The 24,798-nt window shown below is 30.1% G+C and overlaps 1 protein-coding gene across 1 annotated transcript; it reads right to left on the bottom strand.

The window, feature by feature from the left end:
• Nucleotides 1-539: 539 nt before the first annotated feature.
• On the bottom strand, nt 540-24,792 carry LOC134680611 (protein rogdi-like). The gene is made up of 11 exons (XM_063539720.1): nt 24,689-24,792; nt 21,470-21,541; nt 15,491-15,527; nt 10,605-10,656; nt 7,576-7,633; nt 7,155-7,241; nt 6,144-6,239; nt 5,504-5,602; nt 5,035-5,166; nt 2,440-2,523; nt 540-1,505 (listed from the first exon to the last, which is right to left on the bottom strand). Exons 1-11 carry the CDS (start codon nt 24,710-24,712, stop codon nt 1,470-1,472), a joined length of 777 nt encoding a protein of 258 aa, XP_063395790.1. The 5' UTR covers nt 24,713-24,792; the 3' UTR covers nt 540-1,469.
• Nucleotides 24,793-24,798: the final 6 nt, after the last annotated feature.

The raw sequence follows: 24,798 nt of genomic DNA, 5'->3' as shown, positions 1-24,798 counted from the left end.
ACACAGGTAAGCCATTTAACGTCCCCTTCTGACGGACTATCACTTTCCTCAAGACCATACTAGAAAATGGTGTCAAGGGAGAGCCAAAAATTCAGTTCCTGAAATTATCACCCTGGAACCTGAATCAAACCAGGAACCTTTGTGTTAGTAGTCCGATGCCCTAACAATTACACTACAGCTCTCTCATGGATCTGGTTTCTGGAACCAACCATAGATTTGAGTCCTTCATATATACCAATAGAAATAAACATCCTTCAATCAATTCATTCTTTCCTCCATTCTCCTTTGCAAGAATGATTAATAGATTTAATTTCATGAGTATTAAAAGAAAAATGTATAATGTCAAAGATTATTGACAGCTAAATTCATTCCATTAGGTCACATGGAGAAAACTCTCCACTGGGTTATGCTTATGTCATGGGAACATATTATTATTGTTTAAATCAGGCAGGCAACCAGAATATTTGCCTAATCATACTTTCTTTTATAATGTTTGTGTCAGAAACAATGTGTCTTTTATTGGCTATTAAACAAGTAAATATTGTGAATATTTTTTTATTATTTGCATAAATAACATAATTTTTTAATCAAACATAGAAAACGAATTTGTTATCTACAACAACTGAACACACCTTTTCTTATCCCTCCAGGATCTACATGTATTTACTACAAGTTTGGCATTATACATCTGGTTTATTCATAAAGTGAGTGGCGTTTGATATACATCAACCTTCTGCAAGTGCACATATACATGTACATTTATAAGAATCTGACTGATTTTGGAACATTCAAATACAAACTAAAGATAAGTTTTGGTCGTTCTAGTAGAATTCTTATATCAACTTAATTTTCAACAGCTGCAGATTTTGCGTAGAGATTTTTCAAACCCCAATTTTTTTTTCACCCCTAAAAAGGTGAACACTATTTTATTGTAATTTGTTTGTATAGGGTCGATTGCTATCTGACAAAGCTCAACTAAATATTTTTATTGAATTAGTATGAATAATTTTAATTAAGTGTGTTTCCTGACATATTAAACCAATGTAAACAAAGTAATGAAATTGTGTATGTGAATTAATAAACTTGTTTTAGAAATATACTTTTAAATAAGACAGAATTTTCTATGATGATAGGGAGTAGTGAGGACCACAGTATCAAATTTTACATCCTGAAAATATTTGTCTTTTTTATGTTTGAAAGGGCACATCTCGAAATACTTTCTAATGTTAATAATACATGGTGAACTTATACACAACCATTTTTCTCTATGCTACAAAGTTTATGATATGGGACTTTATGGTTATTTCTGATTAAATAAATATTCTGTTCATTCTTGGTTGCATATTATCAAACTTTCATTCTCAGCACGTAAATAATAACTGCAAACTGATGAAATAAGGCAAACACACCAGGTCATCACAGTCTTAGAAATCACAGATAATGGCGGAATTATCTCCCTTGGAGAAATATCATGATACTTCTTCATACTGCTTTAAAATGGAGATCTGGAAAATACGTAATAAGTCAATTACAACTATATAGATTGCTGAATCACAATAGGCAATGATATATTAATAGATAAATATAAACAGATAGATAAATAGCATATTTAATGTTATAATCATTATTTTCTTACTTGTATGATTTTCCCCAAAAATTATTCAAAAACATTTGTGAGCATACCCCATGACCCCACATTGACTGTGGAAAAAAATAAATCTCACTAGTATACTAAATGGAAAGACTCATGACTCGATCTAAAGGCAACTGTAGTAATTTCTCTGGGATATGCATTTTTACATATGTTATTAATAACTACAAAGTTTCCTATTGTGTTGTTTCAGAAGAGTTGCAATGAAAAACTCTTGCAGTTGTATAGATAGATATATATTCAATGGGGAATTACTCCTAGAATAACAGAATCATTACTTCTATTAATATGCATATCTATATGGCTAATGCTGAATTTTATTGGCAAATGAATAGGATGATATATGAGCTATGTCCGATAAAAATCAACCTTATGCAAGTGTAAATAGATATGTAAATGTATAAGACTCTGGTTGATTTTAGAACATCCATATACGAAATACAATAAAATAAAAGATGAAGTTTGGTCTGTTTCGTAGCATTCGATAAATAATTCAACTATAGCACAAAGCCCTAGACTTTCTGTTGAACTTTTTTTCAAAAGCGAATAGGTTAGCAGATGCATTGTGTTGATTTGGATAAGAGGTAGCTCATATGTTGACTTGAGTTCAGCATTGCAAGTTGTGATGTTACTATGATATCATAAACATAATAGCCAATTTACACACATTTGTTTTTGAAGATGTTAGATAGGACCAAGAGCCTGACTAAAACAATATACCAGTATGTCAATTGCATTTACTTTTTTGAATAACACATCTTGTAGTGTGTGAATTTCCCCTGCCCTACCTTATCTTTGAGCTGCTGACATTGTTGTAAGGCAAGTGTAAATAACATCACTGCTTCATTTAACCATTGAACTGTACACTCTATCTGTAAAATGAAAAAAAAAAACACAATAGATAATTTTTAATCAACCATTTAATACATAATATATGTAAATGGGAATTCTAAAACTTTGTGATGTTTATTGCAAAATATCAATGATGTAGGATTAGTTTATCAAAATTTTGATAGAATTTATTCTATGTATAGTATTTCTAAAGTCACAATAAATGTAAATTGCATACTTTTCCACTGTCCAACAATTGAAATTATAAATGCACACCTACGTATACCTGAATTTTTAGTAAGAATTTTCTTGTTCAAGGGACATAACTCTGTTAATAAAATCATGGTTGACAATTACAAATGCATTACATGTTTGTGTATATTTGATATAGAGAATAATTCATGGCAAAATCCGTATCATATGTCATATGTCGTATCATCCCGAGACATCAATATCAGCCCAAGGGATGATATTGGTCGAGGGTGATACAGCATGTGATACGGATTTTGCCATGTATTATACGCTTTATCATATATTTCAACAGAAGAGTATTATATTATATGAACTGTTTTCTGATCCATAGCACTGGGTTACCTTCAGTTCTGCTTTTGTCTTGTTTCAAAACCTTAAAATAACTGCTCAGTTATTTATACGAAGCACCTGGGTTACCTTAAAATTTGCTGTTGTTTTAAATTTTTTTTGTTAATTCTTGTATTTATTTGAGTGTTTTGTATTTTTTTTAGTTGCATTTAGTGTGCCAAAAAATATGAAAACTTGATGATTGTGACGTCACATACAATATGAAAACTTGACGTTCGTGACGTTACATACCAAACAATGACGTCATTCAAAAAATTGACCTACTTTGAGGAAAATTTGTCTTAAACTAAAAAAAAAAAAAATGACTTTATGTAAAAAAAAAAAAAGAAAAAAGAAAAAAAAAGGTATGCGATACGGGTTTTACCATGCGATACAGGGTATGCCACACGGGTTTAGCTATGCGATACAGGGTAGGTGATACAGACTGGAAAAACGAACCTTTATTATTTATACAAAATAGCTGTATTTTGTACTAAATATATAGAGAATAATACATGGCAAAATCCGTATCATATGTCGTATCATCCCGAGACATCAATATCAGCCCGAGGGCCCTTAGGCCCGAGGGATGATATTGGTCGAGGGTGATACGGCATGTGATACGGATTTTGCCATGTATTATACGCTTTATCATATATTTCAACAGAAGAGTTTTATATTATATGAACTGTTTTCTGATCCATTGCACTGGGTTACCTTCAGTTCTGCTTTTGTCTTGTTTCAAAGCTTTAAAATAACTGCTCAATTATTTATACGAAGCACCTAGGTTACCTTACAATCTGTTGTTTTGAAAATATTTTGTTTATTATTGTATTATTGAGTGTTTTGTATTTTTTATAGTTGCATTTAGTGTGCCAAAAAAATTGTTGTAAAAACTTGATGTTCGTGACGTTACATACCAAACAATGACGTCATTAAAAAATGGACCTATTTTTTTTTTTATTTTTTTTTTAATATTTAAAAAAAAAAAAAAAAATTTAATAGAAAAAAAATTCTTAAGCAAAAAAAAACCCCAAAAAACTGACTTAAGTTTAAAAAGAAAAAAAAAAAAAAAAAGGTATGCGATACGGGTTTTACCATGCGATACAGGGTATGCGATACGGGTTTAGCCATGCGATACAGGGTATGCGATACAGGGTAGGTGATACAGACTGGAAAAAAGAACCTTTATTAGATATACAAAATAGCTGTATTTAGTACTAAATATATGATAAATGATAAAAATATATGAACTATGGCAAAAAAAAAAAGACCTCTGTTAACTATCAAAATGACACCTATTGAGATCCTTTTTCCCGTATACCTTAAATCTGTTTCTTTTCGTAAGAAGAACTGAATTTTCATTTGTTTAAACAGGCGTAGAATGAAATATATTTCTCCTGGGTGTTTTCATCATATGTAACATAGATAGTGTTAGGTTTTCCAGGTTCAAAATTATTTTCTTGGTATTTTATTTCCAATATAATCATTCAGCATGACACGGTAAATCTGAACAATTGAAATTTCCTTGGTAATTTTTACTCCTGGCTAAAGTTTATTTAGCTTTATATTTGAAGATATATTTTTTTAACACTAATGTTTGAATTATATTATATGTTGATATATGTTTGAATGATATTATTTTATATAATATAGCATCAGCATTGTTGTGTGACTATCCATTTTACAAAGTCTTTGGTATTTATTAGCCTTTTTAGAGCGTCTTCATATATTTGATAAGAGAGTGTTTTTATATTATTTGGTATTTAGTACAAGTATTGATTTCATGTCTACATTGATGTTTTTGTTTATACCAGAAGAAATGTACAGAGGACATTGAGAAATTTTTATTTGAACCCAATTAATTTTTCTTATTGTTCATTTGCTGTTCCAAGTCAGGAGCCTGTTATTCTGTGGCTATTGTTAGTTACTGTATATATATATCATGACATTATAACTCTTTAAAACAGTACCTGCTGCCTTGATGTTATTTCTGTTCGTCCTTGCGATGACATGTTGATACTATACAAAGACATTATAAGTTTGGAAGAATGGATGTAAAAACTTAACGCTGTATCATTTGGCACCGGTGGGACTAAAATTTGCTGAAATGAAAATTATATTTTTAGGATATTATTACCAATTATATTTTTTATTGTAATCCAATCATGAAGTTGATTATAATAATACTTTTATTCCGAAAGCAATACAGCTTATAGGATACATACACAATTTTACACCAATATAAGAATTTAACAAGAGATATATAATATATATAAATATAAGGTTTGAACATAAGATCATATAATATTTATAGATTCTCAGGTTTTTGTTAAATATCAGCTCAGCAATTGCTATCTTCAATTCTTTCTTAGTTGTAGATGATGAATTTTTTCACCGTTAAATGAAGCCAAGGAAACATTTTTTTTATCATTTACTTACCATATTTCTACTGTATATAATATCTTCAATGGATTTTCTTTTAGGATAAGCCAGACATGATCTACCCTGATTTAAACTGCTAATCAATTCATCTAAAAGCTGTTAACATAATAATTACACATTAATCATTCATCAAATAAAACATAACAAAGCATTCAATTTTTCAGTCCAAACTTTAATTTAGGAAAACATGAGGTTTTTATTAGCTGTAATTGGTTTTGAAATGACTATGAGGATTTTCTTCCCACTAACAGCAAGTACTCTTAGTACCTTAGTGCCTTTTGTTTTCATGTTAGTTGTTGTTTGTGCTTTGTAAACTTATCTGTTGAGAAAAGTCATTTTCATTAGAGTTTGACATTTTATTCTTATTTTGAGCTGCTAAAACACTGTCCTAGGTTTAGGAGGAGGGTTATGAGTGATCATTCTGAATGTGTGTGTCGTAAGCAGGAGGCTGTAAGTAAGTTCTTACTCACTGTTCACCTTTTTTTTGGTTTACTGTTTTTACATAATATTAAATAAGAAATCACAAATTCTTTATCTATCTGTAATTGAGTGACATTTTCCATATAAAACCCAAGAAAAAGCTGTTTGACAGAATACTGAAGAAACATCTATAATGTGATGGTTCTAATCAACTCACCAAACAAACTTCTTTTGCAGAATGGAACACATGATCTTTGTCTATTTGATTGAGTGAAAACATGGCTTTTACTAAATAGTTTCCAGCATCCTGAATCTGAAAGATTTTGATCATCAGTTGCAGAATATTACAACTTTATCTTGTATAAAAAAAATTTACCTCTATATGAAATAAGACATTTCTCTTTTTCATAGTGAAAATGCTCACAGTATTAAGATTTTTGTCAGACAGTTCACCAATGGCCTGCAGTACTGCCTTCAACAATGAATGAAATCCATACTGCAGAGTCAACTATATAAAGCCTCAAAATGACAAATGTAAAACAATTCAAACAAGAAAAGTAGCAAAAAGTTCATATTTCTAGAATCCGCATAAAAAAATATCATTAAATAAACTCATTAACTGAATAGCCTTCTTTATTTTTTTTATAACTACTTGAAAATAATAAGACTTGTCAGAGTGACCTAATGTATTCCTGACTGTACATGAGTCAATAGAACAAAATGTTGCCTATGGTTGAAACTCTACACTGTTATTGGTAAATTACAGTGTAATAACTTATTAATTTCATTTACTCTTGTGTGTGTGTGCTCATATTATAGAAACTCGGCATTTCTCTAATTTTTGTGCTATTTTCACATTTTCTCACTATTGAAAAAAATTGTTCCTAGCAAATGATTAGTCGAAATTTAATTATGTCGTCTAAATGTTTTGTTTTCTTCTGAACTTTCCTATTGTGACGTCATGAAAAAAAGGCAACAATGCATGATGACGTCGCATATAAAGAACCCAAGTTTCTGAAAATGTTTGAAAAAGAAGGATAAAAATAATTAGAGAAACAGATTCTGACACTATAACTCGTGTATTACAATATTTCTCCACTCAAGACAGTTAAATTTATTATTTAAAGCGCGAGGCTTGCCATTTTAAATAACTTGTTGCAGTGTAGGAATCTATATTTCTTAATTTAATTCCTGATTTTTTTTTTTTTAATATTTAACCAACAAGCACCTGTTGTAATTTCCAGCTGACTTCAGGATTGATAGTAGTTTTAAAGTTGTGATGGTCTTTGGCTTGTTTGTGCTTGAAGTTGATGTCCTGTAAATTATAAGGTAGTCATAGTATCATTCATTTTATGATTTATGATTTATGATTGGTTCACCAGACAGAGTTTTAACTGTTTAACACAAATTTAAATGTTTAATGAAGCACAACTTTTCTATATTCTTAAAAATTGTATGCAGTATTTTATAAAACCAAGAAATCAAATATCCACAAAAATCAGTTATAAATGAATCACCAGGACATCAAAATTTGCAGTCAATCTTAGTGAGATATTTGGCTATTATATTGAATCATATCATTGGCTGAGAAACTTTTCCTTTTGTATTTGCATTGGTTATGAATTAAGCTACAAAGTACTTTGACTTACTGCATCACAGATACTATCTCCAAGTAAGGTTACAACACACTTTATAGTACTTCCACCACTGAAAAAAAAAAAAAGTTAAAACATAATATAAAGTCAGTTTTGATTGTTATAGATTTGTACAAAAAGACAACTTTTTGTTTGTTTTTGATCTTTTAACTTCTCCCTTTTGTTTTCTGACAAATTATGTCAATTGAAGAAAATTGCTGTCTTTAAAGTTTAGAGACATGCCATGGAATATCCAGAAATAAAAATTTTCTTGTTTTCCTGGAAAACCAAATTATTCCCAAATATTAGTATATATTTATTTGTTGTAATCTAGTCATTAGACTTCTTAAATTAAATGGCTGCCTTCAAGTCTCCTGGTCAGATTTCATGTTCTAGATTATGGTCTGTATTACTTAAGTGCCAGTCTTTGTAAGAATCAGGCAATTTAGGTAAAAATCAAAACATGATCAGAAAAAACCCACAGAGCTAATCATTCTATGCAATACTAACCATCATCCTCAGTTAAAATTATTAGCCTTTCGTTTATGTGTGTCTGGTAATATCAAATAACTCGGTTAGAATATTGGTTAGAATGATATTGATAGCAAAGCACAGAGCTATCTCCCCTTAATTGATAATTTCTAGTGCATTTCAACCAAATTTTATCTTCTATTACCAGAACAGAAAACAGAAATGAATGTTATTTTTGTGCATCATATTATGAACTGAAATCAATGTCAAATTGGGTGGGGTTTTTTGGTCATGTTTTCATCACTGCCTGATTCTTAGGCAGACTGTCACTTAATAAGTAAACTCTGGGAACAGTATATCTAACATATGTTCCTGGTAAACTTTTACCCCAAATGTTCTCATCCAAATAAACATAGTAAATCTCTTTATTATTGGGTTTAGGGACAATTTTCAAACTGCCTTGCAGCAACCCTGAGCTTTAACCTAGTGATCTTATGGGGTTCTTTTTCATCTCAACAACTATTATTAACCAAAGATAAAAAAAAATCAGATTTATGGCTCAAAATATATTGTCTGGAAACAAAACCTTTCCCATACTTTCAGACTATTAAAAGGGAATTCTTCTTCCCTTTTGACCAACTAACCAAATCATAAGTGCTTATGAGCACTACTTGGTAAAGATTGCTTTTATTTTGGTATATGAACTTAAATTTAAACATTGCTATGTATCGAGTAAAGGCACACATCACCAATATTTTGAATCTTCCCTTGGCCATAATTGTAGATAAACCTATTTTTAGAACAAATAGAAAAATACACTACTAGTATGTACATGCAACTAATGTAATTTTCAATAAAAAGCTTTCTTGTACACTATGGTTATATAATGTCAAAATAGTTTGAATATTTGAGTATATCAAATTAATAATATGCTTGCAATAGAAAGCAACTAAAGAATGTTTGTTTTATTCATACACTATGATGTTTGTGTTCTCAAAGATAGAGATGAGTTCTGAAAAATATATCCATCAAGCCAGTGACAGAAGGGTTTGCTTGCATGTCATGCAATGCTTACCCCTTACTTTTTAAAGGGGCATTCCCAAACTCAGCGGGTTGAAGGTTCAACACATAGTTTTGACGATTTCATCTAGAAAACAAAATGCTGCATTAACTTCAGTTTTTGCTGATGAGTCCTTTACCAATGACCTGGTGACCTCGAATATTAAAGAGGGTATTCCCCATCACTTGACATTATCAAATCATATTTAAAAAAAAAAAAAATTCAAGAAGAATTCACAGTTCACTGTATGTTTATTGTAGCAATAAGCCAATATTGACTTTGAGATATATTGTACAATGTATTTAAAAAAACAACATAACCAAAATCATTTAAGGCATATCAAAATGAAATTCATCATTCTGAAATCCAAATATCCAGAATACTGATTGAAAAAAAAGAAATGCTCTCAAACCACACATGCTATTAGAATCAAAGCACCTAATGACCTAAATAAAATTTAAAAAAATCATATATTATAAATGAGCATTAGTCTATTTTATAGTTAAAACAACTAACAAGTGGAAATGTTGGCAGGGCCAACCAATGCTCTCTAAACTGCACACAGGATGGTCCCTAACATAACCTAAAATATCGCTGAAAATATAAATAAAAAGTCATAGTAATCGAAAAATCTAACTTTCTCCAGAGGTCTAATATACTGTGGATTCATTATCATTCATTGGATTCCAATTTTCGTGGATCTCATGGGTACAGTTAAACCACAAAATTCAATGTTCAAAGAATGACAAATTTTCCATAGGCTTGTATGCAGACTTTAGCAAAACCATGAAATGAAATATCCACAATCATGTAAGATTTCCTTAATCAACGAAAATTGGCACCCAGGAAAAAATAAATAAATCCCAAGTATATGAAAACTTTTATCAGGTACAATACCCTTTAATTTTTTGTCAGGATTTTCCTTTATCCTGCCTATTCAACCAGACTCGGAAAGCAATATGACATTTAATTTTGCAGAAATAACAATCTAAAGAGATTTCAGCCACACATCAAGATTCAGGTTAAACTGCAATTTACACCTTGGCTGTCATGTGTTACAAATGCTTAAGAGCCTGGATTGTGATATTTCAGGTCTTAGTTAGAAAAATATTTCAGGTTGGGCTTTCCTTGGCTTTGCCCCAAAGGGAAGTTAAAATAACATATAATGAAGAGTTTCTACCTGCCTAAGCACTGAAACACTCATCTCTCTTTTTAAAAAAGTGAAGTTCTATAACTCCTCAATGTAATATCAGAAATTTATAAAAATCCAAAGGGAGGTTATTTCAATAGATATAAACCAGTCACCAAAGGTTAATGAAAACTACTAAAAGTGTGATATTTTCCTTCAATGATACATCATCAAGGATTAGTCATAGTCTAGGGTATTGTGACATCATTATGCAACAACTTTAAATTAGAGGCAGCAAGAGGGTTACAGGTTAAAAGGTAGCATGTGAACGAGGACAACGTTCTGTTACATAGTCAAAAAGTCATATTAGTATGCTATACTTACTTGGGACTAGAAAGAAGAATTCTGTGAGGTACAACTAAACTTTTATTTTCATCTGAAATATATAATACAATCAATGACAGTTTTTGATACTTAATGAAAACTCAAGTATACAGGTATAACATAAAATGATATCATACTGCAATTTTAAAACTACTGCATGCATTTTTTTTTAGAACATAATCAATGACAACTCAAAAATGAGTTTAGAGTTGATAAAAAAGAAATGTCTCCTTTTTAGCAATAATTGAAACATAGCAAAAATTTCTGCACCAAAAAAAATAAAAAATCAAAAATCTTTATAACATGTTTCCTCTACAATAATAACACATTTGGATGAGCTTAAACTTACAAGTATTTGGTTTTGATAAAATAGAATCTAACTGTGTGCAATCTTCACTGCTTTTTTATTTGATCTAAACATGCTAAACGAATCATCAATTTTGCTTCCAGTGTCTGCTATAGCTTTTATTCATGAAAGCTTTATCAAATAATAAAAAAAGTCATTTCTTTTTCAGCATGCTTCAGATATAAATATATCAACCATCTACTATGACTTTTCTTATGATACTTTTAATATTTATATTTTGTGGTTGTTCTTTCAATTGTCCTTTCATAATAGATTTGAGGACTCATCACCCTGACAAAAATTTTCTCAATTTTCTTTTCAAATTTCTCCACAAATTGAATAAAAACTGGGAATGCTTATAGAAAATCAAGCTTAATTACAATCAATTACTATCATATCCTATAAGAACATTCAAGTCCTATCACTATGCTTAACATCAGACACAAACAATATTTGACATCAGATGCCATAATCTTGTCAGAACCGATGTTCTTTATAAAGGCTAAGCATTACTTAACAGATCAGAAGTAGACAGGTTTAGACATTTTTATTAAGTTAGTGCTCATGAAGTTTAAAAACAGGGAAATCCCAGAGCAGGGATGAAGCACTTAGCTCCGTAAATTTACATGGATGTATAGATAATTAACAGAAGACTAGCCGACCAGATGCAACACAAAATTGTGTAATGAAATTGATCGGACAATATATCTTTCTTATTTCCAAACCAGGCACAAACAGGGCTGATGCCATATTTCTACAAGCATAATCTTAATTTTTTGGTGCAAGTATCCTCCCCTTATAAAGATACCTGTCACTTTTCAGACATACAATTTTGTATGCCAGAAGCATATTTTGTCTACAAAAGGGTGCTCTAATAATAAAGATAAGACCCAAATAACAGAATAAAGTTTCAAGTTGAAGAGCATTTGAGTACCCAAATTCGGTACGGTTCTGCAAATAATGCTATAATACCATATAATATGGTTGTCACCAATAATAAATGAAAGAACATCACATATTTATAGATTTATAAATAACTTTTTATAAAACAAATTTGTTTTTCAAACAAAGTGAATGTATCGGAAATCGCTCCTTGTAATTGTGACTAAGAATTCCTGACTAAGTGCATGTATTACATGATGATAACTATTTTAATTGTTTCCAGCTCGGAATAACAATGACAAAGATCGTGATCTGAAATTAAACATGAAAAGCCCCAATAAACCAGTACACTAATTAAATCTAAATACAGTTATCCACATCTGTACACCTCAGTAGTCACAGACAAGCATTTTCTAATGCCGGTTAATTAACCTAACTAATAAAACATGCTGGATTAAAAATCAATTCCAATCAGATACATTGATAACTTTTTGTTATCTAGTTTTTCTTTCTGTTATAAAACGTCCCATAAAATGTAAATTTCTGTCAAGAAAATGGAAACATAATTCAAATGGTATTTCTTAATTACTATAATTGTGAAAAACAAATTTGATTTACTTTGTCAGGATTATGTGAAAGTTTAAATAGGAATGAAGATCATATGGAAATAGATCTTTCAATCGAATGCCTCAGAATATATCTTAGTTCAAACCATAGATAATAATAAAGGCTGAAAAGTCATTCTGAGCCTGGTATTGCAACAACAATACAAATTAATATGTCCCTTTTACTACAATATTTGAAGATTAGCTTTTGATCTTGCTAAACTTTAAATAGGTTTCATAAATCAACTTTTATAGATCTGTTGCATATTTCAATCACAAAAAAGATTCACTTCAACTACATTGGTAACTTCTAAAATATTGAAAAGTTTAAGTACAGAGTTCCAATATCATCTAAGCAAACATCTTTTCTTATCTGTTCATTGCATTGTCAAGGGCAAGAATTGTCAGCTTCAGCATTTTGAGAGCCATAATTACATGACCTGATGGACAGACACACAGAAATTTGAAGATGCTTAACTATAGTAGATCTGGAACTTTATGCAAATGTAAAAAGATGGAACATGAGCTAATTGCCCAAAACTGATACAATAAGTATTCAGAAAACATTAAGTTTATGAGCTAAGGATGTGAAAACCCATCCATTGTATAACATTCTCATATGGAGCAATACCAAATTTCAGGAAGATCTGTTAATTAGTTTTTTGAGATTGTTAAAATGAAATTTTTACCATGACAATGACTGTGGATGTGAAACATTACACTTTTTATAATGTTTACAATAAGGGTGATACCATATTTCATGAGACTGGTTTTTACATCAGTGAAATTCCTGAAGAAAATTCTTTAAACAAATAAAATGCTCACTATACCACAAAATGATAAATAATTGTCCTTTGTTTACAAAAAATTTTAATTCATATTTCATGAGACTGGTTTATAGTTTCAGAGATAAAGGGGAGTAATTTCACTAGACACATAAAATGCATCACAAAATGATAATAATTACGGTGGGTATATGTATTAGTGGCTATGCTACAGGCTCTGTAGTTACTACAGTAATGTCATGCATATAACCATAACCTCAAAATACCATAGCAACGACCCCATACACGATAGCATGGAGTTTCTTCCTCATCTCTGTCATCTAAAGAAAAATTATCTATTGAATTACCTCCCTTGGTAGGAACAAATATAGATTAATATTAGTCTAATTGTCTAAGAGAATTAATTCACAATGCTTAAGGTATTTTAGTAAAGTGTTGATAAGGATTCTACTCGTATGAGGTTGGCTGTCTACAGTGTATAAACCAATGAAACCTAATTAAATAGATCTACCGGTCCAAGTACACAATTATTTTGTAGTGCATTTCTTTTAGACAATAAAGGGAAATAAAAAAATCCCACCTGCACTTTCTTAATAATATTTTTACAGTGTTATGTACTACTTTTGGGACAAATTGTATCAAAATTAAAGAAAACTTTATAGCCTCTAACTCAAAATATGGACAATTTTATGTTCAGGGGGTCTTAAAATCTGTTGACAGCTTCGGAAATACTTCTTTTAACCTTTTTCCAGCTGGACCAAATCACTACTTTACTTTAAAATTCATAGATCAAATTTTTTCAGTGTAATTTTATCCCCCTTCTTGTTGTTTTAGGCATAAAACATGAAGAAATAAATTTGGAAGGGGTATCAAAAAGATTGGCAAGTATCACACTGTCCACACCCGGGACTATATTCGTAGACAACAAAAAACAAGGGACAATAACTGTGTACTCGGACCTTCTAGTACACAACTTCAATGCTAATAATAATTACAAATTTTGTATTATTTTTTGTCTGCTTTCAGAAGACCCCAGTATGTCAAAGTTAGAGTCATAATCACCAATAAGCTTTGGACTTCTTGAGAGAAGTGAAATAAAACCATGAGTTTCCGAAAACCAGTAATTAACTATACTATCATCCCAAGAGAAAAGAACCAATCACTGGTTCATCTATATGTATTATTAAGCAGTATGTTTTGAAAGTGATTGGAGTTGGTCATTGTTTTTCTTCTTACAATGTTTTTTTTAATTCTTTTTTGGGCTTTATATGTACTTTATCTTGATTTCATCTTTAAAAACAACAATTCAACTTCTTGCTCAGTATTATCTCTATATATATGCAAAATCCCTGCTTAGCTTTTTTTCCTATTTCTATCTTATCTTACTATTTTGATTTTACAATAATCATATTAATTAAATTTCATTATTTATGTTAGATATTTTTTCATGATAAATTGAAAATCTAAGAAATTCAATATCATTTGCATTATTTGTCAAATTTAACTGTTTTCAGTATCTTATGGATTATGGGTAGTCTCAGATGCTATTTACAGATCACGTTGTTTTATTTTCACTGAGTTTTGAAAATAAAACCCAGAAAGCATTAGAATCTTAAACAAGGTGTATCCCAGATGGAATTATAAATAACAGCTACCCCATCAGTCTGTTTGCTATGAATTATTACAACTTATATAATTATTGGTTTGATTGCTTATGCGGTTATATTGCGGTAATTATGAAATATGGGCTTACATGCTTGCCTGACCCTTGCAGAAACTTAAAAGAACTACAACTACGGTTGTACACTATGAATAAAAAGTTTAAAAATTTAAATTTTTTTTGAAATTTGAAAATATAAAATATTTTCTCTGTCGTTACAGTACAATTTAAAAAAGTATTTGAGGCAATGTATATATTAAAAAAAAATAAACCCTTAAAAAGCTAAATAGGTCTATCAGTAAATAAATCAGATCATCAATCATTATTTCCCGATAGCAGTGACTACGCCATATCTTCCCATTTATCTAAGTATAAAATATGACTTGTAGCAAGGTTGACACTGTGTCAAAGCATATCATAACAAAAGTTATCAATTTGACAGAAAATAGCAGCTATGAAAAATCTATTAAATGATAAATTGTGCTAATGAGATTCGCCAGAAATCTGAGAGCTCATTCCTGATTGACATTCAATCTTAAAAGGTGTTACATCAAAACCGTGAATCAATAGAAAGTGATAGTTTATGTATAAATAATTCATAACCTTACCTAAACCACATCGTATTGGAAACCTTCGACTACATTCCTGAAAATATAAAACAAATATGTATAGCAGTATATTCCCTCATGGCACTTTAAGTTTGGCTTTTATTTTCTTTAATGTGTGTCACAGTTATCTCTTTCTTTCTGAGTTTCATACCAAATATTCTTATACTTTATACATGTACCTGTACTATTAGTTCCTAAATTTGGAATATTCTGTGTAAAATGTAGCATATAATAATTTACTTTACGCATTTTCAAAATTTCCAGTATGAGTTTTTTTTCCTTCATGAAACCTTTTATATTTCAGCAATAAAAACTAGAGGCTCTAAAGAGCCTGTGTCGCTCACCTTGGTCTATGTGCATATTAAACAACATGAACAAAGGACACAAATGGATTCATGGCAAAATTGTATTTTGGTGATGGTGATGTGTTTGAAGTTCTTACTTTACTGAACGATTTTGCTTCTTACAATTATATCTATCATGAACTTTGCCCATTAGTAACAGAGAACTATATTTGGTAAAAATTTACATAAATTTACCAAATTAATGAAAATTGTTAAAAATTGACTATAAAGGGCAATAACTCCTTAAGGGGTCAATTGACCATTTAGGTAATGTTGACTTATTTGTAGATCTTACTTTGCTGAACATTATTGCTGTTTACAGTTTATCGCTATCTATAATAGTATTCAAGATAACCAAAAACGGCAAAATTTCTTTAAAAATTACCAATTGGAGGGCAGCAACCCAACAACCAGTTGTCCAATTCATCTGAAAAATTCAGGGCAGATAGATATTGACTTGATTAACAATTTAACTTCTTGTCAGATTTGCTCTAGATGCTTTGGTTTCATAGTTATAAGCAAAAAACTGCATTTTACCCCTATGTTCTATTTTTAGCCGTGGCGGCCATCTTGGTTGAATGGCCAGGTCATCGGACACATTTTTCAAACTAGATACCCCAAAGATGATTGTGGCCTAGTAGTTTCAGTGGAGATTTTGTAAAAGATTACTTAGATTTATGAAAAATGGTTAAAGATTGACTATAAAGGGCAATAACTCCTAAAGGGGTCAACTGACCATTTTGGTCATGTTGACTTATTTGTAGATCTTACTTTGCTGAACATTATTGCTGTTTACAATTTATCTCTATCTATAATAATATTCAAGATAATAACCAAAAACAGCAAAATTTCCTCAAAATTACCAATTCAGGGGCAGCAACCCAACAACCGATTGACCGACTCATCTGAAAATTTCAGGGCAGATAGTTCTTGACCTGATAAACATTTTTATCCCATGTCAGATTTCCTCAAAATGCTTTGGGTTTTGAGTTATAAGCCAAAAACTGCATTTTACCCCGATGTTCTATTTTTAGCGGTGGCGGCCATCTTGGTTGGTTGACCAGGTCACGCCACACATTTTTTAAACTAGATACCCCAAAGATGATTGTGGCCAAGTTTGGATTAATTTGGCCCAGTAGTTTCAGAGGAGAAGATTTTTGTAAAAGTTAACGACGACGGACGACGGACGCCAAGTGATAAAATTCGGAATTCCTACTTCGGGCCAGGTGAGCTAAAAAGGTTTACGTTCTAATTTTACAATATACAGAATTATAAATACTGTAAATTAAAAATTAATGTGTGCTTTATTATTGCAATTTGGTCATTTTAGACTTAAATGCGATTTTATTTTTTACAATTTTTAGAAAAATCCTGTTTAAATCATATAAAATATTTCAAAAGCAAGTTTTAATAATTTATTACATTTACAACTCTGTCCCATTTATGGCGCAAATAAAAATCTTGCATTAATTTCTGAATTTACAGTAGAAGTTGTTTTGAAATAATAAATTTGTGGTATTTTTGTATAACTTTTTCTATTTTGTTTTTAAATATATATATATATTCATTTTTTCTCCCATTGATTACTGAAACATCATGGAAATTAATTTGTGCATTGTTTTACACCACTTCATATACTTATCAAATTTATAACATAACTTCAATCTGCATGAATAATTGCAGAGATTGTTGGAAAACATTCAAAATGGCTTCTCTGTATGTTCTAATTTTTATGTTAACTGTCTTATTGGATGATTGTTGAGACCATTTTGAAATTTGATCAATTTTAGAATATTTTGATTTTATGAGCAATTCCAGGGAAGATTTTTTCGTAAACTTTACAGACAGCTTCAATGACAGACAATGCAAAAAGACATGATACTAGAAATGGCAACAGGTGTATGACACAGGTTTTTTGTGGTTTAAAAATGATAAAAAATCCTTGAAAATATTCAAAATTAAATATATTTGACACGTCCTTTATCAAAATTTTCCAAATTTGTAAATTTCTGTTTAAACATGTTAAAATTTAATCATTTCATTTTTCTAGGCATAATTTTACTGAAACTACTAAATTCCGGAAATCTTCTGTAATTAAATGACCTTTCCAAACTTGTAATTAAATAATGCAATTCCTAATCTAATGATCACTAAATGTAACACTAATAGACCTTCAATTTCCCAGCTAATATTATATAAAATTTCCTGTGTACTTTTATTCCAACTAAATCTAATTAAATGTGTTTAAAGAATTATAATTAACCACTCATTTAATTTAAATAAAATTAACCAATTTATCAATACCCATTAAACAATGTTAAAGAAATGAAAGGAATAAAACTTCAGTGCAGACACACACTGTTTGAACATGTTGAAGACTCTTCAATATGTCATCACAATTATAATTACTCAACTAATTAGTCCTTATTTTCAATATTTTTAATCGACTTTCTATATTAAACATGTTAAACATAAAAAATCTTCATATTTGTATTAAATGAAATGATGTAAAAACATTGAATTGTTTACCAATGTTCTTTGTTTACCACCATTTCTTGGGACCAATTGGTCTTGCAGATCTTAGTATTTTTACAAGGCAGTCAAAATGAACTTACATTCATTTATTATTTAGTACAGAAATCAGGCCACTAGTTTTCACTTTTGTTTTTTATTATTTTACATTTGTCATTTCACAACCTTTTAATAGCTTACTTTGGGGTACAGATTTTGCTTATTGTTGAAGACATATTACAGTGTGAGCGACAGCTGTTAACTTTTAAGTAAAGTAAAATGTCTGACTCCACTTTTGCATTAAATGATAGATCCAAATGGTCAGAAACAACTAACTGCTCTAGGAGAGCATCAAAATGAAAATGACACTTTATGAATTTTTGTATTTAAAAAGTGCTAGATTTACTTTCATAATGAATGCTCACAACTCAACATTTCAAAGATATGGAAGAGTAAATATTTGCAAAAAGACCTAAAGGGTATAGCCAAATTCAGCTGAGTTTACCTTTGCCTAATGCAGTTGGAACCTAAGTTTCTTAATAATTTCAAAGGCAAATTTTAGACTAATATGTTAACGTACATTTACAAATATTGTCTGTAAAAAAGCATTGACTAATGAGATGAGGGTATCCTCAGGACTTACAGTCCACTTGTATAAAATTGAGAATGGAAATGGGGAATGTGCCAAAGAGACAACAACCTGACCATAGAGCAGACAACAGCTGAAGACAAACAATGGGTCTTCAATGCGGCGAGAAATTCCCGCACCCAGAGGCGTCCTTTAGCTGGCCCTTAAAGATATATATACTACATGTACTAGTTCAGTGATAATGAACGCCATACTAAACTTTAATATAGGTTTCGACCCAGTGCTTATAGTGCAAATACAAGAAAAACACAACATACTAACAATTCATTTCAGATTTTTTATTTGCAACCATAATGACCATGTAAGGGCTGTATAAAGCCAGTCAAGATTGTTAAAAACTCCAATCATCATCTTCCATTGCCAATATCACCCTCAATAACACATTTTATTTATCAGTACTCATGGTACTTACAGTAATAAAATTCTGAAGTCAGAAAGTCATTTTGATCTGCTACATCACATATAAAACTGTCCAGTTTTGCTTTTAAAAGGAAGAGAGCAGCTTACATAGCTAAGTCAAAGTTATTAGATTGAATATCTTATTAAGTATTTAGTTGTGGTCAAAGTTACTGGACATATGGTCGAGTAAAGCAGTAGTCTTGATGAACTATACAGAGACCTGAACACCTTGAACACTGGACTTGACTCTGCCTGAGGACTCTGCCAATATACAGCCTGAAGACTTTTAAAACCTGTTTTTTTTTTTAAAGTGTCATGTTATGTGTTGTTTTTTTTTGTATCCTATGTGAAACATATTTATTCACAGCAATCTTCTTTTAACACATTCTTTTGGAAAGTTTTTGACTGGGAAATTAAATTCATAATTTTAGAAAGTTTTACAACATTTTCATTATTGATAAAATTGTAAATTGTAACTGGATATACATGTAAGCATGTTTATATTAGATTTACTTTATTAATCAGCATATTAAATTTTATCTTCTTGAGTTGATGGAATTGTTGTCTTATTTGAATTTTCCCAATTTAAATTCTTCAATATTATGCTAAATTTACAGAAATTTTTACATTTACATTATTACAATAGCTGATCATGGTTCATGTAGCTATTTATCATGTTTATTATACATGTTTAACTCATTGCATGTTATGAGAATTATATGAAAAATTTAAAGATCAAATAATTGTCTGTACCAATGTGGTGTCAGTTGTAAAACCATCAGAGGGGGTTGGATCAATACATAAAGAATAGCTACATTTCTATTGTTAGACTTCAGAAACGTCAGCAAGATGTTCCAACACAAAAGAAAAATATTAACATGGTATAATAAGATTATCTTACAAACAAATGATATATTATATATTATCTATTGATTATTGGTTTAATATCATGAATATTAGACCTTCTTTCTTTTAATGTGCTTAATATCAACAGAGTCATAACATCACTAAGTGAAAAATGGATAGTTTTGAATTGCAACAGTTAAATCTCTAACATGATGATAAGAGGTTTTGTTACATGTAGTCTGAATCAAATATGAACAGGAAAACAAATATTATTTCATTATTGATAAATCGTACAGTTTTTAAAAAAAATTTGCAACAGTTGTTTTTGAATTTTTAAAGAAAATAACTTAGCTTTAGCCACTTTAACAAAGATGACCAGCAATGATCAGACAATGAACTGTGATTTAAACCTGAACTCAAATAGAACCCTTTCAAGGATGTCTCTGAAAGGGGGATTTGGGTTTAGGTATTTGATTAATAAAAAGTCAAAATTCAATTAGAATCTCCATTTTCATAAAAAATGAATTTGTACCATTTTCTAATCTTACATGTCTTATGAATAATAAATAATAATAATAAATTCTTTATTTAAAGAGGGTAAACTAAAAACGATATAGAAGGGAGAGATGGCTGCCTACACAGAGGATGTGACTTATAAAACCCTAACTATGCAGGTGCTTCCAATTCTGACTCCAATCTTGGTGACCAGGATTGTAAGTTGTCCTGCCAAAGGGTATGGTTCTCGTCAGGCAATGCAGCATCATCCACCAATATTAACTGATTACCACAAAATAGCCAACAGTGAAAGAGCAGTTAAACACATACAATAAATCAAATAAATGGTCCCATCTTGTTTGATCCTAACTGAGCTTAGATTCTTCTTCTTCTATAGATGTTAAAGCTAGCCCTGTCACATGACAATATGTGTATTGAGGTGGTACCTAACACTACAGGGAGATAAACCTGTAAATTCAGCTTAACGTTTTAATTACGTTGTGTTTGAAAAGGAATATTAAGCTTCTCAATGATCAAAATTGGTGCTTGTCAAACTGCTATATAACCAGTGTAATTTTTCTGACAAAACGTTTGGTTCAAAATGTTTATATTTTTGCTAAAGGGTCAAAGTAAATAATTTGTCAAAATTTATGAAAATTAAACGAGCCAAATTAATTTAAGTGAAAGTGTTGGGTACCACCTTAAGATTATCTCCTACATGTATAATGTACAAACCTGTAGAGTATGCTGAACTTCTTGTAAAACTTTGTGAACCTGATCTTCTAGTATCCATTTTAGCTCTTTCCTCTAGAAATATATAAAATAGGTAATTCAAATATAAGGCTTGTCTACTGCAATGCCTGCTTGGAATACATATTTTGTACATATTGTATGAAGACTTTTAAAATATGGAAAATAAACCCATGGTTGCAGAAATGTTTGCAAATTTTGAATATATATATGCTACACAATTACAATTATGCAAATATCTGTTTACCCAAAATAATTCGTCATCAAAAGATAACAAAGTTCTAAAATGGACAAGTGGCCAAAGAAATTCATAATTACCCTTGAGTTCAAACTTGAAGGTCACGATGGTTGTTCTAGAAAATTGTGTAGCAATGTACATATTCTGCTATATTATCAATTATCATCATTTAACATGTTTAATGTTTAAGTATGTTCACATATATGTTGTTTAGATCCCTATTTCTTCAAATAATGATAATTTTATATTACCATTTATTCAAATTTTATGTCAATGTCATCTGTTGGTCATAATTGAAATTCATTAGTTATTGTTCCCATGGTAGCAGTCCTTTTGCATCAATTGTCTTAATTGATATCTTTAAGATGTATAATTTGAGCCAAATGTTATTTTCCAAAGGTATCAATTGTTCTAATACATTAGCTAATACATGTAATATTTGGAATTAATATGCGCCAATTCACACATACTCATCATGCATAATAATTATAATCATGAATAAATTAGGTTCCTTTAAACATGTTAAAAGTATAATTTATTTAATAAATGAAATGAAAGGTTATAAGTATACAATAGATTAAACATGACTTAATGATCTATTGATTTGCACTGTAACTAAAAGTATGCACATATTAATTATAGAATAAACAATGAACACTTATTATGAAAACTTAATATAAAAGTGTTCAATGAAGATAAATAAAAATATCATCTGAGAAAATTGTTTTCTGTTTGAAACTCCTTACACCACAAATCACACTTAGTATAGACCACAAACATTTCATCAGCAGTACAATTGTTTAAATTGTCACATCAATCCATGATTGTATTTCTTCTTCCTGTGAAACTAGGGACAACATCACAAGTTGGTTGATCGTTATGGAATAACCATTGGCATTTCACAGATGATATCTGATATATATATTCCTTATGTCATAAATACGCTCTACTTCTCTTTTTCATCATGAATTTGACCTACCAAATTTGACTATTTATGGGGTTTGTTATAACAAGAGCAACACAAAAGGTACCACATATGGAGCAGATTCTGCCCACTCTTCTGGAGCACCTGACATCTTTATCGTTAAATGATATAATATGTAAACCTTTCTCATGACAATTTTAAAATATAATATCAAGAAAAAAGAGAAAAGAAAAAAAGTAAAAGTTATATGAAAATTAATGGTATTAATACAGTCAGGGGTACTACTTGTACAAGTGTATTTTATTTACTTGAAGAAGTAAAAATAAATATACACATATAGGTAAATTTGAACGATACTGATACAAGTGAATTTTATTTACTTGTATAGGTAAAAAAAAATATTGGCTGAGTTATGTCCCTTAGACATTCAGATTTTTTTACTTCTAGAAGTAAAAAAGTCATCCTATCTTCTTTTATTGAAATCTTTGGATTTCTTTGCTCTAATAGAATTTTCAATTATCTGCTCTTTGCAGATGTCTTTACTAATCACTTCAGTGCAATTTCATGGACAATGAAAATCTCATTTGTCTGTTATCTTCAGAACACTGCTCATTTACAAGCCCCCAAGGAGCAATTTTTGAAGGCCTTGCGCAAATACTTAAGATCTTTGCGCAATCAGTTTCTTTGTTGAACTAATGAGATGAAACATTGAACTTTAATTAAAAAATTTGAGCAAACCTGGGAAAAATCATTAAAGGCATGATTTTACATCTCAAAACTTGAGGATTTTTGTTGGATTGTAAGAAAAATTTACTTATACAAGTAAATTTATGAGAAAATGAAGGGGAGATTATTTAAACATTATTTATTTACTTATATATGTATATTTTTTTTTACTTCTTCAAGTAAATAAAATACACTTGTACAAGTAGTACCCCTGACTGTAATAGATATACATAATAAAGTCATTGTATATATATATATATATATGTCTCTAGAACAATGTAGAACATGTAGTACACTTGCATTTTTTTCTATTAATGGGAAGGTCGCCTTTTTATATATAATAGAAGCTTCCATCATATAGTTTCCATTATATACATGTAGTTTCTATTATATCATTGATAGACAAAAAGTGCCTCAGCCCTGTGCTCTGGTATCAAATATATAACATGAATATTACATGTACATTTTTTTTGTATATATACTGTATGTACCGTTAATTTCAAATGTCCATTAGGTTGGATAATTTTGTTTCTCTAATTCTTCGTCAATTTATCCCTTTCTGCACCCATTGTATAAAAAAAAATAATCAACATGAGGTTCGTTTGATCTCAGTACTTCATTGGATAAAATCCGATTATGATGGGAATTTTGTTGCTTTCCTCTGAATTTCCTATTGAGATGGCATGAAAAAGGCGACCATAACGTCACATAGTAAAATGACATCTTTTTGCAGATCATTTGAAAAGAAGGAAAAAGTTTGCCTGCATACTGTTAGAAAATCATTAGAGAAACAATTCCACCACCAAATCTCTTGTAATAAGATATTTATCCACTCTCAACAGTTCATTTTAAATATTTAAAACGCTCGGGCAAGACATTCAGAAAATTTGTAATTACAAACCAGCAGCATTTTTTTAGTTGAAATATGTATATATACATGATATAAGTACTGTTAAAAAATAAATAAAAACACATGAAAAAAGGCAGTTTTTAAATAGTTAAAACTCATAAAAAATGTAATTCTGAACATATATTTCGAACACTTAGAATGTACCTGCTCACTCAATTAAGGCGTATTTCTTATTAAAGAGTGTTCCAATATCTACATGTCCTGTTGAAATATAAGCAACTAGTGACTACAATGTAATAACTGAATAAGTTCATCAGCTGATCAGTTGTTCACCTTCAAACATAAGTGCACATTTTTTTAAATATTCTTCAATGAATTTAAGTGATATTTTGTGTAATCGTGGTAATCTTTGTTTTGTGACATTATTCACAACATCAACGATTTAATAAATAATAAAGTTCTCACCAACACTTCTGTCTCTTCCTCCATTCTTGATAGGTGTGATTAACTTGTTACCTCCCTTGATTTACCTCTCTCTTTAATTCAACACGCACCTGTTTGTTCTCTTTAATTCA

This window comes from Mytilus trossulus, chromosome 8 (assembly GCF_036588685.1).
Source record: "Mytilus trossulus isolate FHL-02 chromosome 8, PNRI_Mtr1.1.1.hap1, whole genome shotgun sequence".
Lineage (NCBI taxonomy): Eukaryota > Metazoa > Mollusca > Bivalvia > Mytilida > Mytilidae > Mytilus > Mytilus trossulus.
This window is presented reverse-complemented; position numbering and strand designations above follow the sequence as displayed.

Coding starts and splice junctions, on each gene's coding strand:
- LOC134680611 (XM_063539720.1), bottom strand. CDS start 24,712: ATGGAGGAAGAGACAGAAGTGTTG. Junction 15,528..21,469: donor AAGTTCAGCATACTCTACAG/GTTTGTACATTA, acceptor TTATATTTTCAG/GAATGTAGTCGAAGGTTTCC. Junction 2,524..5,034: donor AAATAACATCAAGGCAGCAG/GTACTGTTTTAA, acceptor TTCATTTTACAG/ATAGAGTGTACAGTTCAATG.